The sequence below is a fragment of the Phaseolus vulgaris genome, chromosome 3 (genome assembly GCF_051622355.1).
Source record: "Phaseolus vulgaris cultivar YP4 chromosome 3, ASM5162235v1, whole genome shotgun sequence".
In the NCBI taxonomy this organism is placed as follows: domain Eukaryota; kingdom Viridiplantae; phylum Streptophyta; class Magnoliopsida; order Fabales; family Fabaceae; genus Phaseolus; species Phaseolus vulgaris.
In genome coordinates this window covers 54,651,305-54,671,300 of record NC_143500.1, presented here as the reverse complement: position 1 = coordinate 54,671,300, position 19,996 = coordinate 54,651,305, and the positions used below count along the sequence as shown (strand labels likewise).

The 19,996-nt window shown below is 34.6% G+C and overlaps 2 protein-coding genes and 1 long non-coding RNA gene across 3 annotated transcripts; all 3 read left to right on the top strand.

Annotated features, from left to right (window-relative positions):
• The first annotated feature begins 745 nt into the window (after window positions 1-745).
• LOC150028917 (uncharacterized) lies at window positions 746-1,488 on the top strand. The gene is made up of 2 exons (XR_016519372.1): window positions 746-862; window positions 1,176-1,488. It is a non-coding gene; the product is annotated as an uncharacterized LOC150028917 (long non-coding RNA).
• A 3,302-nt stretch (window positions 1,489-4,790) lies between these two features.
• Window positions 4,791-12,115, top strand: LOC137808769 (uncharacterized). Its single transcript, XM_068610039.2, has one exon. It carries the CDS (start codon window positions 11,220-11,222, stop codon window positions 12,087-12,089), a length of 870 nt encoding a protein of 289 aa, XP_068466140.2. The 5' UTR covers window positions 4,791-11,219; the 3' UTR covers window positions 12,090-12,115.
• A 5,268-nt stretch (window positions 12,116-17,383) lies between these two features.
• Window positions 17,384-19,209, top strand: LOC137808768 (PIF / Ping-Pong family of plant transposase). Its single transcript, XM_068610038.2, has one exon. The coding sequence runs from the start codon at window positions 17,570-17,572 to the stop codon at window positions 18,920-18,922; it is 1,353 nt and encodes a 450-aa protein (XP_068466139.2). The 5' UTR covers window positions 17,384-17,569; the 3' UTR covers window positions 18,923-19,209.
• Window positions 19,210-19,996: the final 787 nt, after the last annotated feature.

Sequence of the window (19,996 nt, the reverse complement as noted above, 5' to 3'; positions counted from 1 at the left end):
GAAAAGCAGTGTAATCACTACAAGAGATTACAAGTGTTTTAACAGCGTAGTTCCTTGTTGTTACCATAAAGATTGATATATTCCATTAACCCCTCAATCATCTTATTCATTTTGGCGGACCCTTGGTTCATTACTCCAACTTAACCACTCCTTTGTCTTGGTGTTATTGTTGCAAGAGACCTACAGTCAAGAACTTCTAATCAGTTATGCAATCGGTATTGGCATGTTTGAGTGGAGAAAGTGACATTTGGATTTCAATATGATGTAATTAACTTATGCTAGTGACAGGTCAAGACACACACAAGGTGAATTTTTGTTCTGAAGAAAGCATTCCACCAAGGAAAGTATATCATATATACATTACACCATTTTGTTAATTGTATTTTGAATAGGGTCTCATCAGAATCCAATTTTGATCCTAGCAAAGAAATGCAGTAGCAACTTTGGTTATAATGATTTCAATCGATTCCAAATCCTTAATAATTTTGGAAACCTCCAAATGTTCATTGATTTCAGATTCCTAGCTTCGTTGTTGACGTCTTTCATCGTCTTGATGTCCCACCTTGCTTTGTTTATATCGTAGTAACTGGTCTCTGTTGTAGATATTTGTTGTATGGCTTGATTCTGACATCAGCGAGGAGGATCTCAGAACCATTTTTGCAATTTGGTGAGGTTGTCTCTGAAAATTCCAGTGGGGAAAGGGTGTGGATTTGTTCTATTTGCTGACAGGTACTTTATTCTTGTAGTATCTCTTGACATGATGACATAGATTATAACTTCCATGTTAGTGAAACCCCCACCCCTCCTGTGAAGTGGGTGTTTTCACGTGAAATGGGAAGTGGCGTGTGTATTCTTGTGATGGGTAAGAAATCTTCGAATATGCTAGCTTCTAATGCTTTTGAAATCATACAAGGATATATATCTAATCAAGTTTTTTAGGACAGTGCATATAGTGTTGGATTTTAACTGCCCTTCCCAGCATAATTAGTGCTATGTTATCTTTTGCCTTAGAACATCTCCAAGATGTGATTATTGTATTTTTCAACTCTAAAGAAGCATTGCTTAACAATTTATTAACTATAAAAACTCAGATATGGACCAGTGGATGAAAAAATGGATATTTAGCAATGTTAATTAATTTTAGTTAACTATGCTTTATGCTGGGTGTGTAACAGAAAGAATGCGGAGGATGCAATTCAGGCAGTGAATGGGACAGTAATCGGGAAGCAGAGAATAAGCATGTTTGAGCTTCCGTGATTCTAAGCTTGATTCTAGATAATTCTAGATAGGATTTTTTGGTTTGCACCAATATCTCCCTTCACCCCATTAATGTCTCTTGGCTCTCTTTATTATATTGGTTGTGGTCTTCAAACCAAAATCACATGTGATAGCCATTTTATTAGGAATGTCTTGTCCAGGAATTTCATTCCCATGTCTTATCAAGATTGTCACGATGATGATGCAATTTATTCATGGATTGGTCGTTCACTTGTTGGCTAAGGTAATATCATGGCGGAAAGAAAATAGAAATATAAGCCAAAGGTATGACAAACTAAGAATAATAGTGTAAACCAAGAAGAAGTAATCCATAATGTAAAATATTATTTTTATTCTTATCTTTTTACTGAAAGTTAACTTTAGAAATTTCAAAATTTATGGTGGCAGAAGAAGTAATGGAGGTGCAGGAAGAAGCAGTTTAGGCATAAAAGATAACAAAGGTTAAAAAAAACTAGATTGATTCTTTGGGAAGGACCTCCATCAAAACACCATTTCTACCTCATTGTCGTTGTTCTCTGCCCTGCATTGTCACTAGGAACTAGTTTTGATGGAATGTCTTCTTTTTGTCGCATCTCTCCCTCTTTGCTAAAGCAACCATTGGAGCTTGTTACCCTCTTTTCCCTCCCACATTCCTAGCCAAACTAGCAACCACCTTTTCTACAATCCATATCCTGAAAAAAAGTAACAACTTCGTTATAGTGAGCGTATAAAAATCCCCAGTTGTATATACATTTAATTTTTGTATTTCTCATATCAGAAGTCTCCTTACTATTAACTTAGTTATAGTGCTGAATTGTTTGCCGTGGTAGGGTTGATGACAAAATTTTGAAAGTTGGAGAAGAGTTGTGGAGAGAAACTAAGCCATTACAAGGTGACTCTTGCTCTTACCAATTTATTTGAAGTTCTTTTCAAATAAACAACTAACTGGAATATCAGGCAGTAGATAAAAACAACACAGATAAGAAATAATCACATCAGCGAACACACAAATGCACTAGACGATCAAGGTACAAAATGTACTAGACGATCAAGGTACAAAATGTACTAGACGATCACTTCAATTTTGTTCGACGATTAATACAAAATACACCTGATGATTATTCTATAATTTTTATTTGATGATTACTTCACAATGATCACAAAACTAATACAAACATTAGAAGTTTGGTTCACAATTTATTAGATGCTTGATTCATAATGTATTAGACGCAAGACGCATGCACATAAACATATTAAGTGATTGGCTAGATAGTAAATTGTAAATAGTGCATTGGGAAGAAAAGAAAGAGTCTCACAAATTTTTTATATTGGTTCACTCTTTCTCAAAAACTATATCCAGTATTCTATGTTAGGTTGGGCTCACTTCCTATGTGGAGGCCCAATCCAATATTAACCTTTAGAGTTTTTCGTATAGAGATATTATGGTCAGCATATACAAAGAGAAAAAGTTTCGCTCAGCAACTTCCGGCCGCCACCGACGCTTTATTTACCGTTGGATCGGGTTAAATTTTTTTTAAGCAGGTTCATACTTCGAGTGAATTCAATCTGACCGTTTGGATCTTGTAGAAGTTGTTTTAACAGAGAGAAATTCATCTCACACTGCAGCAGCGTTCTCAACGTTTCTAGTGAGGACGAAAACTTTCGGATTGCTGCTGCTGTTTCGTCCACCGTTGGATCGGGCTGAAATTTTGTCAGCATGTTAATACCTCGTGGTTCTTCAATTGGACCGTTCGGATTGTTCAAAAGTCACCGGAACAGTGACATTTAGGCCGCGTACGATAGCTGCAGTTTTGTGAATATTTCAGGTTTCTTGTTCTTTGTTTCATCTCTATTGTATTGTATTTGGCTGGTTATTGAGCACAATTTTTGTTGTGATTTGAGACTCTCTTGTAGCCATAACTTTGATCATAGTGGAGTTTGATTGACTGGCTTTTGCCCGTGGTTTTTACTTCTCACATTGAGAAGGTTTTCCACGTTAAAATTTTGGTGTCTTCCTGAAGTGTGTTTTTTTTTGTTGCCATTATTTGTTATTGCTCCTCACAGATTCTTGAAAGTTGGAAAAATTATTATACGCTGCTTATTGCTCTTGTTGAGATATTATTGTTATTGTGTCGAATTTCCCATCAAAGTGGTACTAGAGCTCCTTTGTTGGAGCTATTTGACTGCTTGAATGATGGAGGCAAATACAAATAAGATGGTCTGTTTGGATGACACTAACTATCACTTATGGAAGGGAAAAATGAAGGATATGTTATTTGTGAACAAATTGCATCTTCCTGTGTTTGCTACTGAAAAGCCAAAAAGACAAGACTAATGAGAAATGGAAGTTTGAGCATCAGCATGTTTGTGGTTTTATTCATCAGTATGTTGAAGATAATGTTTATAGGGAAGATGCAAAATCCCTATGGAAGAAGATTTAGACTTTGTATGCTTCTAGTACAGGAAATAATAAATTATATTTGTTGAATTCCTTGATGAATTTGAGGTACAAGGAGGGGATTTCTATTTCAGATCACTTAAATGATTTTCAAGGGCTCCAAGATCAATTGTCACAAATGGGCATCAAATGATGATGAAGTGTTGGGATTATGACTACTGAATACTTTACCAGACTCTTGGGAACCATTTCGGGTTTCAATTACAAACTCATCTCCTGATGGTGTTGTCTCCTTGGAAAACGTTAAGAGTGGTGTTCTTAATGAGGAGATGAGATGGAAGACTCATGGTACTTCATCTCATTCCGAGGTACTTGTCACTGAAAATAGGGGGAGAAGTCAGAAAAAGAAACCGAAAGGGAGTAAACAGAACAACAGAAGTAAGTCAAAGTCTAGATACAAAAATGTGGAGTGTCCATTATTGTCACAAAACAGGGCACATTCTGATAAACTATTTTCTTTGGAAAAAGGAGAACAAGGATAAGAAAGGGAAGCAGAAGGAGAAACATCATGACAATGATGATCGTGTTACTATTGCTATTTGTGATGATGATCTTATTATTCTTCGTGACCATGATTCAGTTAATCTTGTATTAGATGAGAGAGAGCATGAGGATAATTGACAGTGGTGATACATTGCATGTTACACCAATGAAGGAGTTCTTCACATCTTACACTTCTGGTGATTTTGGAGTGTTGAAGATGGGTAATGATGGTGTGTCTAAGGTAATTGGTATTGGTGATGTTTGCTTGCAAACCAATATGGGAATGCAGTGTTTGCTTAGAGGACTCAAACATGCTCCAAATATCCCGCTTTAATTTGATCTCCGTGCAGATGCTTGATGATAGTGGTTATGATAATCACTTTCGTTCAAGAAAGTGGAAACTCTCCAGAGGTAATCTAATTGTGGCCAAAAGAGAGAGAATTAGTAAACTGTATTGGACAAAAGCATTGGTTGCTAAAGATAGTATGAACGCCATGGATATGGATGCTTCTTTGTGGCACCGAAGGCTTAGTCATATTAGTGAGAAGGGGCTGAATTGTTTAGCTAAAAAGGATGTGCTTCCGAGATTGAAGAGTGCAGAGTTGGAGAAATGTTCTCATTGCATGGCTGGTAAGCAGACCAGAGTATCCTTCAAGAAGCATCCTCCCTCAAAGAAGTCAAAGTTGCTTGAATTGGTGCATTCTGATGTTTGTGGCCCATTGAAGGTAAAGTCATTTACTGGTGCACTTTATTTTGTTACCTTTATTGATGATTGTTCCAGGAAGCTTTGGGTTTATGCTTTAAAGACAAAGGACCAAGTTCTAGAGAAATTTAAAGAATTTCATGTTTTGGTTCAGAGACAGTCAGGCAAAAAGCTTAAATGCATTCGTACTAACAATGATGGTGAGTATTGTGGACCATTTGATGTTTATTGCAAGCAATACGGTATTAAACATGAAAAGACTCCTCCTAAAACTCCTCATCTAAATGGTTTAGCAGAAAGGATGAACAGAGCATTGATCGAAAGAGTTAGGTGTATGCTTTCTGAAGCAAAGTGGCCTAAGCATTTCTGGGGCGAGGCATTGTACACTGCGGTGCATGTTATTAATTTGAGTCTTGCAGTTGCTTTGAATGGTGAGGTGCCAGACAAGATTTGGTTTGACAAGAATTTCAGGTATGATCATTTGTGAGTCTTCAGTTGTAAAGCATATGTGCATGTTCCAAAGATGAGAGATTCAAGTTGGATGCGAAGACAAGGCAGTGCATCTTTATTGGTTATGGTCAAGATGAATATGGCTACAAGTTTTCTGATCCTGTTGAGAGGAAGTCAATTAGAAGTCGTGATGTGAAGTTCATGGAAGATCAAACCATTGAAGATATTGACAAGATAGAGAAGACGACATCTAAGATAGATAATAGATTGTTTAATGTTGATCCAGATCAAATGCCTCTACGTGATATGAATACTATTGAGAATAATGTTCAAAATGATGAGCAACATGATGATGTTGATGATCAGCAACTTGGAGATGATTTTGATGTTCCTATTGATGACGTTGAAGAGGAACATGGGATGTCACAAGATGAAGATCTTGGTAATGCTCCTGAACCACCTCAAGTTCAAATTCGAAGGTCTAATAGGCAGAGGGAACCATCTACCAGGTATCCTTCTGATGACTATGTTACCTTGACAGATGAAGGAGAACCTGAGTGTTATCTTGAGGCCATAGAGAGTGAAGAAACGAAAAAGTGGTTGGATGCAATGCAAGATGAAATAAAGTTCACATTTTTGACTTGGTGAAATTGCCAAAAGGTAAGAAGGCTCTGGAAAACAGGTGGATTTATAGGTAAAGCAAGAAAGCAATTCTACATCTCCAAGGTACAAAGCCAGATTGGTGGTGAAAGGTTTCAGACATAGAAAAGGCATTAATTTCAATGAGATTGGCTGCTACTCTTGATTTAGAGGTAGAGCAAATGATTGTTAAAAATGCTTTCGTTCATGGTGATTTGGAGAAAGAGATTTACATGAAGCAACTTGATGGCTTTCTTGTTGAAGGCAAGGAAGATCATGTGTGTAGGCTAAGAAAAGTCTATATGGCTTGAAGCAGGCTCCGCGTCAATGGTACAAGAAGTTTGAGTTTGTTATGTGTGGGCATGACTACAAGAAGACTGCTTCTGATCATTGTGTCTTTGTTAAAAGGTTTGCTAATAATGATTTCATTATCCTGTTGTTGTATGTTGACGACATGCTTATTGTTGGAAAATATATTTCCATGATCAACAGGTTGAAGAAGCAATTGAGGGAGTCATTTGCTATGAAAGACATGGAGTTGCTAAGCAAATTCTTGGTATAAGAATCATGCGTGATAGGAAAGAGAAGAAGCTTTGGTTGTCACAGGAGCACTATGTTAAAAGAGTGTTACAGAGGTTCCATATGGAAAATGCTAAGGCGGTAAGCACTCCTCTTGCTACTCATGTTAAATTGAGTGCAAAACAAAGTCCTTCTAATGAAACTGAAAAATCAGATATGCAACGGGTTCCTTATGCATCTGCTGTGGATAGTTTAATGTATGCAATGGTGTGTACAAGACCAGATATTGCACATGTTGTTGGTACTGTTAGTAGATTTTTGTCTAATCCAGGTAGAGTGCATTGGAATGTTGTGAAATGGAGTTTAAGGTATCTTCGTGGTACTACTTGTTTGAAGCTTTGTTTTGGAGGTGATAAGCCTACCCTTGTGGACTATACTGATTCTGATATGGCTGGAGACATAGATTCTAGAAGGTCTACCTTAGACTATGTGATTAAATTTGCAGGGGGAGCTGTGGCATGACAATCTAGATTGCAGAAGTGTGTTGCGTTGTCTACTACTGAGGCAGAGTTCATTGTCATTACAAAAGCATGCAAGGAGTTGCTTTGGGTGAAGAAATTCCTGCAAGAGCTTAGTTTTGTTCAAGACAAGTACTTGCTATTTTGTGATAGTCAGAGTGTCATTCATCTTGGTAAGAATTTAACTTTCCATTCTAGGTCCAAGCATATTGATGTGAGGTATCATTGGATATGTGATGCTTTGGAAGCTAGGTTACTGGAGTTGGCAAAAGTTCATACAGATAATAATTGTGTTGATGATGATTAAGACGTTACTGAGAAGCAAATTTGAAACTTGTTCTGAGATTGCCAGTTTATCGATCATCTCCACATAGTTGTGAGGGGGAGATTTGTTGGGTTGGGCTCACTTCCTATGTGGAGGCCCAATCCAATATTAAACTTTAGGGTTTTTCGAACAAAGAGACAGGTGTAAGCAGATACAGGAAAAGAGTAAAGAGAAAAAGTTTCGCTCAGCAACTTCTGGTCACCACCGACGCTTTTTCACCGTTGGATCAGGCTGAAATTTTGTCAGCAGGTTTATACATCCAGTGAATTCAATCTGACCGTTCAGATTGATCCTGCTGTTTCGTCCACCGTTGGATCGGGCTGAAATTTTGTCATTAGGTTAATACCTCATGGTGCTTCAATTAGACCGTTCAGATTGTTCAAAAGTCATCGGAACAGTGACATATAGGTCGCGTACGATAGTTGCAGTTTTGTGAATATTTCAGGTTTCTTGTTTTCTGTTTCATCTCTGTTGTATTGCTATTTGGATGGTTATTGAGCACAATTTGTGCTGTGATTTGAGACTCTCTTGTAGCCATAACTTGGATCATAATGGAGTTTGATTAACTGGCTTGTGCCCGTGGTTTTTACTTCTCACATTGAGAAGGTTTTCCACGTTAAAATTTTGGTGTCTTCCTGAAGTGTGTTTTTTGTTGCTGCCATTATTTGTTATTACTGCTCACAGATTCTTGCAAGTTGGGAAAATTATTATTCGCTGCTTATTGCTCTTGTTGAGATATTATTGTTATTGTGTTGAATTTCCCATCATTCTAGCCACACCAACTGAGATCCCACTAAACCAAAGTTTAATACAAATCAAGACAATTAAGAAAACACCTCTTGAATCCTAGAAGAGTGTTCCAGACACACAAAAACCTACTACAAAACTTAGAAATCCTATCTAATTTTGTACAACAACACACCTAGAAACCCTATATACTTTTTTAACATGAGACATAAAAGTTTCGGTTTCATATGTAAGATTCTTGTAAAAACCTTTCACAAGATCTCGAAAGATACAACAAATAAGATCCACAAAACGTTGAAGCTTTTGATGTTTCAAATTTTTTTTGACATCTTTTAATTTATGTTATTTGAACTAGTTGAAACGGATCAATTTTGGTGTGTTGATTAGTTTCTGCTCATCTCATGCAAGAAAATAGTAATTTTCTCACTATCACCTCGAAAACTAGATTTCCATATGCATTAATCGGTTAGTAACTAGTGATTGCAAATTTGTAAACGGTAAATATCAGTTTTTATTTATTTCACATTTGACTATCCTTTATTAATAATAAAGAAAATCAATGAAGTCAACACGTAAAAATAATCACCTTTTTAATAGTGCAATAAAAGCATGACACGTAAAGCACATTACTAGTGTGGTAAATAATATGTCAACTCTTTTGCAGTTTCAATAGACTTAACCTCACAGTTACCATTGCTAGTGCAATTCCTAATAAAATGATGTCTTATCTCAATATGTTTGGTTCTAGAATGTTGAATTGAATTCTTTGTTATGTTTACGACATTATTGTTACACAACAAGGGTACCTTATTGAGTTTGACACCATGATCTTCAAGTTATTGTTTAAGCCACAAAATTTGTGCACAACTACTATCTGTAATACATTTATCTTCCGTAGTTGACAGAGATACACATGATTGTTTCTTGTTGTGTCCAAACAGATGATATGCTCCACTTGTACTCTTTCCATCTAGTTTCCAACCTGTAAAATTAGAGTAAACGAATCAACAAGACTAATAAGAATGTTACTTGGGTACCATAGTCCAACATCCTTGGTTCCTTTTAGATATTTCAAGATCCTTTTGCAGTAGTAAAATGTGATTCCTTAGGGTTTGATTGGAATCTTGCACGAAGACAAACAACAAACATTATATCTAGCCTGCTAGCAGTTAGATACAGTAGAAATCCTATCAATTCTCTGAACTTAGTTTGATCAATTAATTTCCCAATTTCATCTACATCAAGATAGCAACTTGTGATGTTGTTGCTTTCTTGCAATTTTTCATTTCAAACTTCTCTAATATATCGCTACAACACTTGGATTGATTCAAGAATATTCCATTTAAGTTGCTTAACTTGTAGTCCAAGAAATAGGATAATTCTCGATCTTTAACATCTCAAACTAACATAGCTGAAGCAAAATCTTCACATAGAATATCATTAGTTGTTCCAAAAATTATCATCTAACATAAATTTGAACAAGTATGATATCTAAATTTTCTTTCTTAAACAAAAGAGTCTTATGAACTTTTCCTCTCTCGTAGTTTTGAGACAAGAGAAAGTTATTAAGTTCATCATACCATTGCCTAGGAGCTTGTTTTAGGCTATCAAGGTGATCTTCAAAGTCTAGTGGTTGCGAAACATATATTTTCTTATTGATAAAATCATTGAGGAAAACACTTCTAACATCCATTTGAAAAAGTTTAAAACCACTTATATAAGCAAAAAAAAGAGTAATCTAATAGCTTTTAGTATAACTACAAGTGCATAGGTTTAGGTTAAAATTCTTATTTTAGAGATCCAAGTCTCCTATAAATAGGAGTGCACCTCTCTTGTAATTTTTAGCTTTAAATTATATGTTGTCAAATTGTGCATAACTTTCTACTTGTTCTTAGTTCCATCTAGATTATTCTTTCTACAAGAAACTAGCCTAGAAAAACCTTCAAGAGTTTGTCTAACCTCTTTTGAGCTAGAAGAATTGGTCTAACGTCTCTTCATTTCACCAAATTGTGTCACTTCTGTCATATGCATCTATTTATTCACGCTTATGCAAACTTCATTATCAATCCTTCATGGTTTCAACCATTGGAACCTTATTCTATTATTTGTAATTATTTAATTGTTTTATCAATTGTAATTACTTTATTAGTTGTAACTCTGTAACAATTATTTGATAAACAAAGCATACCTCTATCTTGAATTCTTTTCTCTTTTTTTCTTCCTTTCTCTTTCTCTGAGATATATAAAATTAATATAGTATCATAGTTTTAAAGGTTCTTATTTTTAAGGGTTCTAAATATATATTTTTCTATTAAACTCTTTATTCTTTGACTGTGATAAGACGAGACGAAATGAGAAATAATTCTCATTTTTATAACTATTGTGATAGAAATAGTGATATGGAGAACAAGTGTTATTAAAAACAAAGAGAGAAATTACCAATGCTTCTACCTTAAACCAATGCTCCCTTATAGAAAAACTCGTGAAGTTGTTTTTCTTTAGACATATGAAGATGTGCATGCCACCATTTTTTCCCTCAAACTAGTTAATTTGTAACCATTAACATTATTTACTTTTTCATAATTTTTCTTCTTCAAATATTTAAAAAAATTAGAAAACTCAACTCAAAATTTAATTTCTTAAAAACTAAATTCTGATATTTTAGTAATATTGCAATTAATCACATTTTAAAATTGGGCTACCTAAATATCAAAGTTTTAACCTGGAATAAAAGAGTGTAAATTAGAAAAAAACAATAAGACCTAATTTCACATTACACCTACAATAAAATATTAATATTTGTAATAAAAAGAATTAAAAAAATAAAAATAAAAAGTATTTAATAAAATTATAAATAAAATATTAAATATTAAAATAATTTTTAAAATTAAAATATTAATATTTAATGGAGGTAGAGGGAGTATAAAAAATCATTTTTTAAATAATAATAAATGTGAGAAAACAGAGTAACTACTCTTGCAGAGGCAAAACAAAGACTCCTTCTTTCAAAGTCAATTTTTGGCACTCTTCTTTGGCTATAAATTCAACAACTCCATCTGAACACACACTCCTTTTCCACACACACCAATCGGTTTCACATTGGAAGAAAGAGAAGAAAAGATGGAAGTAGAAGTGGTGGTTCCGGTGGAATTCAACTTCGACAGCAACTGCTCCTCCCCATTCATCACCGCCCCTTCCAGCCCCCAACGCTTCGCTAACAACGCCAACTTCTTCTTCAGTGCACCCACCAGCCCCATACACTCTCCTTCTTCCTCTGTTCCCAAATCCAAACCCAATGCCAACCACAACCACCATGATTTCGAGTTCAATTTCACCGGACACCTCGACAGACCTTCCCTCTCCGCCGACCAACTCTTCCACGCCGGAAAGATCCGTCCCCTCCACTCCCCTTCTCCGGTCACATCGAAGGACTTCGACCTGTTCGCAGAGCCCGTGAAAGAAACGCGCAGAGGCAGGGAAGAAGAAAGAGAAAAAGAGAAGAAGCAACCGCGAGTTTCGGTGGCTGGTCGTAAAGGAAGTAGGTCCTTGTCTCCTCTGAGAATCTCCGACATCATGTGCGATTCCGAGGAGAAAAACGTTTCTTCCTCCACAAGCAACTCCAAATCGTGGTTCTTGTCTTCCATTCCCTTCACCAGAAAATGGAGGTTCAGGGATCTTCTCCTCTTCCGAAGTGCCTCCGAGGGAAGAGCCACCGACAAGGACCCGCTCAGGAAGTACGTGGTTCTCTCCAAGAACGAGGATGTTCGAAACTCCAGCTTCCGGTCCACCGAAAGTTCCGGTTCGGTCTCCAAACGGCGCGGGCCGGTTTCGGCCCACGAGATGCATTACACGGTGAACCGGGCCGCGTCCGAGGAGATGAAGAAGAGAACGCTTTTGCCTTACAAACAGGGTTTGTTGGGCTGCTTGGGCTTTAACCCTCCTTTGAATCACATTTCTAAGGGAATTCGCAATTTCACCCCTTCTTCCTAATTCATTCAAATCTCTTGTTTTCTCCATTTCTACTTCTTCACATACTTTCATATTCTTCTCTTCTTCTCCCAAAATACACTCACATCACTCTATCATTAAATAAAAATTAATTTTAAAAATAGTTAGTTACTTTATAAACTTAAAAAAGTTATTAATCCCCCTAAATTAATATCTAATTTAATTATTTTTTTATCTTTAAATTTATTTATTATTTATTAATTTTGTTGTAGAGCACCAACATATATCATACATTACTCACTAAACAAATCCCAAGTCATTCATATTTAATGAGTTTTTTTATTTCATTATTAAGTTAAAAAAAGATGAAAAAAAGTAGAGACAATCAAGTTTTTAATTGATGTGAAATAGTTTGCTTTTAGTTATATTTGAAATAAGAAGGTATTTGGTGGTGATTTTGTTTGAATAAGATCATTGGTATATGAGCACTTGAAATGACACCTATGATATGATAGGAATAGGTAAATGAAGAGAAATTATGAATATTGATTGTGTGTAGTTGAAAATAAAAGGTATCTTTATATTTGATTTTCCTTAATTGAAAGTAAAGACATTTTAAAGAAGAGATTTGATGATAATAGAAAATAAAGAAGAAAAAGCACATAAGCATGAGATAAGAAAAGAAGGAAGAATGATTAGGGTTTGAAAGAATGATGGAAACGGTGTTGTACAGTGTAAAGCGTGTGGTTGAAAAGGGAAGTCACAGAAAAATAATTCAGGTTGCAATCATCAACACCTAATAATATCCTCAAATTCGAATCACAAAGCCTAATTATGTGCCGGGTTTTTCAATAAATTTGGGTTTATTTTCACATCATTTATATTTATACATTAAGTCATCACATCAGATCAGATGAATTACAATTTAAACTAATTCATCAACTCAAAATATATTTATTGTTATAAGTTTGTGTTTATCTGTTTTTCATCTTCATCGGTGTTATAGTTTTCGTTATAAAAACACTTTAACGATCAAGTTAATCGATCAAGTTAATCCGTGCAGAATGTGCAGATGAGTCGAGAAAAAAAAAATTATGTGATGCTTAACTTTTTCTAATATTTATATCTTTTTGGATGGATCTGCTTGTGCGTCCAAAAGAGAATTCAATTGTGTCTTAATTACGATTTACAACTAAACTGACTTAATTATTATTAACTGTAAATTTACAGATTGTATCTATATTAAGAAATTCATTAAACCTTCTCGACCATTTGACTGTGTCGGCTATCCAATAGTATTTATGATCTATTTATACTAATATAGTTGCTTTTGCTCCTTATGTCTTCTACTTCTCTTACACCGAAACATTGCTTAATTTTATCTACCCTATTTCTCTAAATTCTACTTACAAGAACAAACATGTTGGTAATGCATAATCTAACTGATATAATCCAGTTCAAGCAAGAAAAAAAAAAAAAAGTTTGTTCTGAACATTAAACAGTGATGGTGTTGTATTATAGGAGCACATTCGTGATCTGAAAAGCAGAGCACAGGGTGGCCTTAACATAGAAGAATGAATAAAGTTAGAAGAAGAAGATGTTAATTAGATGGAATTTGGAAACCACCTACCAAGTGTCTGCTCCTAATACAATATATTCTTCTACTTTACACATTTATACAATAAACTAATATAAACTATTAATAAACTTCACTTAGGAATCATTTATCATCTCTTTTCACCTAACTTATAATTAAATAAATATTTGAAACTCTGTATAGGTTTAAATATAATGTCCCCACAGTAGTTTCCATTCTTAATTTTTTTTTTTAGTTTTTACTAGTATTTGTTGTAATTTAGTTTGATTTCGCAGTAAAAATATGTTTTTACTATAAAAAAAATTCATTAAATAATAATTAAAAATAATTAATTATTATTGATTAAATTAAATATTATTTTAGAGATTAAAAAAAAATTGTTATCTATTATTAATAATTTTTTTATAAAATATAGTTTCTAAATTATTTTAAGAAGATTCTAATTACTAATATTTTAGATTTTAAATTAGTATTTAAAAGATTAATAAAGATTAATTTAAAATATAAAGTAATTAATAATTAAAATTTTGGTTAACTAATACCAACTTAAAAAATTATTTTAAAATTTTTTCTTAATAATAAAAATTATTTTAAATACCAATAATTTTTTTAGTTTATAAAATAATATCTAATTTAATTAATATAATAATCAATTATTTTAATCTTTAATATTAATTTTTCTTTAATATTTTTTTTAATATTTACTATCTCATACCTACAATATTTTAGTTTTTAAATCCACCTAATATCTACTTTTAGATTGTACAGCAAGAGGCCGTTTTTATAGCTTTGGTTGTCAGTTTTGGAAAACAAAATTTGACAATAAACATTTGAAAGATAAAAAAAAAAATTGAAGAGAGAACGATTTGATTTATTAGAAGTAAAATATATTTTCTTTGAGTTGATTTTAGCATGCTGCAATGAGTGATTGGAGCAAAATGATATATAATTTGCAGGTAAAGGTAAAAAGAAAGTACATTTTATTTATCCATGCATGCATGCATCTTCATTACGCACACCTTTAGAAGAAAAGAAAAAGGAAAATGTTTTTTAGGAAAAGAAGAAAAGCCATGCATGCATAAACCAAAGTTGTGTCCATTGAAGAGGAAACTCAAATCATTATGAACCTTCACAATTTCTTAGCTACTACCCTTTTTCTACCCTATTTTTTTATTTTCCACTTTCGAAACTACTACCAAGTCACCATAGTCTATTATATATAAACCAATTTAACACAATATTTATGCACACTTTCTTTCATCATACTTCAATCACTAATAAAAAAAATCATTAAACTATAATTAATTTAGAGAACAAAATAATTAATTATTATTAGATTAAATTAGAGACCATTTTTAGACACTAAAAATATTATTAATATCTAAAATAATTTTTATTACTAATAAAAATTTATAAAATAATTTTTATATTGGTATCTAATCATTAGCTACCAAGGTTTTATCTACTAATATCTTAAACTCTAAATTAGTCTCTAAAAGATTAATTGAGTTCAATTTATAATCTAAAATATTAGTAGTTAAAATCTTGGTAGCTAATTTAGATACCAATTTAGAAATTATTTAATAAATTTTAATCAATAATAGAAACTACTTTAGATATTAATATTTTTTTAGTCTTTAAAATAATATCTAATGTAATTAATATAGTGACTAATTATTTTTTTTTCTAAAATTTAATTACTATTTAATGAATTTTTTGTAATGAATGAAATATATATCTTTAATTAATGTATACATTTTCAAATAATAGTTAAGAAATCACAAGAATCTGTGAAGTGTTCATCATATAATGTTGGAATATTGTGCTTCAACATTTTTTTTTAGGGAGATATTTGTGGAGAAACATTTGTTATAATTAGTAAACAATGATTGAGATGATTTTGATGAACGTGATCATTAATGAATAAAATGATGACTAGTAAATTATTGGTGTATGTTTAAGTCACCATTTCTTATTTATTTGGGTTGAACATAGTTAATTTAAACGACTTTTCAAACACACATTCATTATTTCAACCTTTTGAAGTGGTGTTTAATTTAGCAAGTCAATAGCTAACTGAAAAAATATTAGGGTGGGCTCAAATTTAAGAAACTATTTACCTTACTCTACTATATAGTGTTTTCATACTAAATGCATGGTGACCACAAACATTTTAACTCAATAAATTTTTAAAAAAAAATCATTAATTGAATTATTCAAGATAGCTTATAAGATTACTCGTATATAAAGTATGAATAAAAAATGAACTGAATTAATACGTTTTGTATTAAGGATAAGAGGGAGTATTTTTGTACGTAGAATACGAAATAAATTGTAGTTGATTTTGTTAGTTAGTAGAACTTTGAAAGATTCAAAGATGTCCCTCTCTAGTTTAGCTGGAGCCACGAGGCATCACTATCAGCCGAAATCATTGACTTTCTACACATTTTATTAACTTTTTAATAATATTGTATTAATAACTCACCACATTGAACTTAAAAAGGGTTTAAAATATGTTTTGCATTTTTAAATGTTAAAAATAATAATAATTTTATGATAGAAAGAAAAAAAAACGTTTCTGATATTTTCTTGTATCATTATAATAAGAAAATAGAATCTTATACCATTAATAATATTTCATTCTAAATATGCGTTATTATCTTAAAAATGATACAAAATAAAGAATAAAGATAGTGTTCAAATGAAAAGTCAAAAATTCAAAATCCTCCTTCATTGCTTTCTCTGCACTTAAGTTTTGTTTGTTTGGTAAGAGTAATGGACTCCAGATGAACCAAAATTGGGGAATTTAGTTTTTCACCCCATAAATATGAAAATCTCAACCCTTTTGGTTTATGAAAAAAAAAAAGATTTATGAATTTACAATTCGGTAGTATTTTTTACATGAAAATACAACTTTTAGATTGCAATATGGAAGCTATTTTTACTTTAAGATTATGCAATTTGAAGAAACAAAATTATTTGAGATTGTACAATGTCATTTTTTTTCATGTAAAAAGACGTTTAGGTTACACAATCCAAAAGTTAGATTTTTAAATCGTACAATCCAAAATAAAATTTACTTTCAAATTATCCTATCTACAAGTATTTTTTTGCATGATTTTTTTTTTAAATTGTAAAAAATTATTTTTAAATTATACAATTCAAAAATATCTTTTAAATTATATAATGAAACATTTTCTTCCTTAAATCAGCTAATAAAACAACACATAGATAAGAATTAGGTAAGAGCAAGAGGAAAATCTTTAAGTATTCCGTGGGGGTGCACATGGAACTATACCAGGAAGAATGGCCGCAAAATTGATGGTGTATAGGGCTAGTCAAAAACTCAGTTCGGCCCATTAACACCACGTGGCCCATTTATAATTTTTCCTCACAAATGAAGGTGAAGTTTATTCTTGTTTTTGTTGGAGAAACCATGCACCCTTTTATTTTTTTAATTTCTTGCATATCCATGACAAAACCACAAAATTGTTTCTTAGTTGTAGATATATTATGTAATTTTTTATTTTATTTTTATTTTTTTGATCGGCTGTAATTAGTTAAATTAATGAAAATAATAGGATGAACTCAATCAATTAACCACAAAATGTCTAGAGTTTTTTCAATGTGAAGAAATATAGTGAAAAAAATGTAAAATAGAATTAAGTTATAATTTGTTATTGAATTAATGAAAAAAATAGTTTATAAAATTAGAAAAATGTTTGAGTAAAGTGATATTAGTGATAAGAAATTGTTGGTATTTGGATTTGGAGGTAGGTAAATAAAAAAGAAATTGGAGTAGTGGGAAGGGCAGTGACGGGTAGGTGTGAGTTGGCAGCGGAGGAGAAGAGAAGAGAAGAAGAGGGTTTTCTCTGGTTCTAGGTTTCTGAAGAGAAGAAGAAGAAAGAAGAAGAAGAGAAAGGGAATGGATCAATCTTTTCTGGTAATGCTATCGAATCTGCTTCACCTCCACAACTCCCTAGACCCAACAACCTCACTTCTCTCCGATTCCCTCTCCTCAACCACCGCCAACCCCTCCTCCCTCCTCCACTCCTCCTCCATCGCTCCCCTCCTCTTCTTCACCATCGCCTCCGTCCTCTCCTACGTCGCCTCCACGCGCCCCTCCTCCTCCCCTCCCAACCCCAACAACACCACCACCACCAACAACAACCCTAACGCCACCGCCAACAACAACGCCTCCTCCGATTACTCCGTCTCCGCCTTCCGCGCGCTCTCCACGGAACACATCTGGTCCCTCGAAGCCCCTCTCCGCGACGCGCACTGGCGCTCCCTCTACGGCCTCTCTTACCCCGTCTTCACAACTGTCGTCGACAAGCTCAAGCCCCACATCGCTCTCTCCAACCTCTCCCTACCCTCTGATTACGCCGTTGCCATGGTCCTCTCCCGCCTCGCCCACGGCCTCTCCGCTAAAACCCTCGCCGCCCGCTACTCCCTCGATCCCTACCTCGTCTCCAAAATCACCAACATGGTCACGCGCCTCCTCGCTACCAAGCTCTACCCTGAGTTCATCAAAATACCTGTTGGCCGCCGCCGCCTCCTCGAAACCACCCAGGCCTTCGAGGAACTTACCTCCCTCCCCAATATGTGCGGCGCCATCGACACCACCCCGGTCCACCTCCGCTCCAACCCCAACACCAACCCTAACCTTAACCCCTACCGCTGCCGCTACGGTTACCCCTCTTTACTCCTCCAGGTCGTCTCTGACCACAAGAAGATCTTCTGGGACGTCTGCGTCAAGGCCCCCGGCGGCACCGACGACGCCACCCACTTCCGCGACAGCCTGCTCTACCACCGCCTCACCTCCGGCGACGTCGTCTGGGACAAGATCATTAGCGTTCGCGGCCACCACGTGCGGCCTTACGTGGTTGGCGACTGGTGCTTCCCTCTCCTTCCCTTTCTCCTCACCCCATTCTCCCCCAGCGGGATGGGCACCCCCGCGCAGAACCTGTTCGATGGAATGCTCATGAAGGGAAGGTCCGTGGTGGTGGAGGCCATTGCGCTTCTGAAGGGGAGGTGGAAGATTCTTCAGGATTTGAACACCGGTGTGCATCACGCCCCCCAAACCATCGTTGCCTGCTGCGTGTTGCACAACCTCTGCCAGATTGCGAGGGAGCCGGAACCCGAACTGTGGAAGGAGCCCGACGAGAGTGGAACCCCGCCCAGGGTCATGGACAGCGAGAAATCGTTTCATTACTATGGGGAAAAATTGAGGCAAGCCCTTGCTGATGACCTGCACCACAAGCTTTCCTCAAGATAGTACTTTCTTGCTTCCTTTGCCCCCTTTTTATTATCATAACTCCCAACTGCCGCGCGAGACAGCAACCTCATTGTGTGTTTTATGAGAACAAGTGTGTTTTAGTTTTAGTTTTCAATAACTTCTGAGCTTGCTGTGTTCATAACTGGGTGTAGAATTAGAATACATGATAAGATAGATCGGTGGCGCTCTCTAAGTGTAATGGCGTGCCTCTTGTCTTGTGAATGTGGAGGACCTCAACTACTAACATTGTTTTCTATTCGTATATGATATGTTCATGTTTCAGACTAGTTTCAACTCTAATACCATTCTCTCCCTTCATTTTCTGTTGTCTTTTACATCATTCTTCTTCCTTCAAGGTTAAAACTTGCTTCCTTTTTTTTACACTTTTATATAGGTCCTGAGTTCTTGGTTTTATTTTGGGGTGGTTCGGTGTTTAATCCGCAACCTCTTCAATGAAATTCTTTAGTAGCGATGTTTAAAATTAATGAAATATATGTATATGGAAATTAGAGGCGTTTGTTTTGTGATGTAAAGTAGTTTGGGTTTTTTTGGATCCATATTCTGGTGTAACATTGTTCACATATCGTATCAGTAAGATATCAGACATCTCACTTAGATATCGTGTGTCTGGTAATGCGTTGAGGAAGGAAAAGTGTACGTCAAATCAATAATTGATGCAAAAGGTACAAGTTCTATTTTCCATACTGTTGTGAAAAATCATCGTATCGGTGATGGCCAACTGTAAACTTAAAGAAAAATATAGTTAAAAACAAAGATGAACCAAACTGTTTGAAACAATGCATGTAAAAGTAAAGCCGAGAAAGACTGATAAAATAGAGAATGGTTATGATGAAACTAGTTAAAATTACGCATTCGACAAGAATGAATTCAAATTCCCTAATAAAGGCAATGATTTTGTGAAGTTGGTGGGCATTTTTCACTGTTTCCAAACAATCGGAATCGCTCAGCAGATCCCAATAATTTTAGTTTCTTAAACAGCTAAAATCTCCTACAATGGAACGAGGAAAGTAACGGATTCATAGAATGTAAAGTGCACCCACACAACACACCATA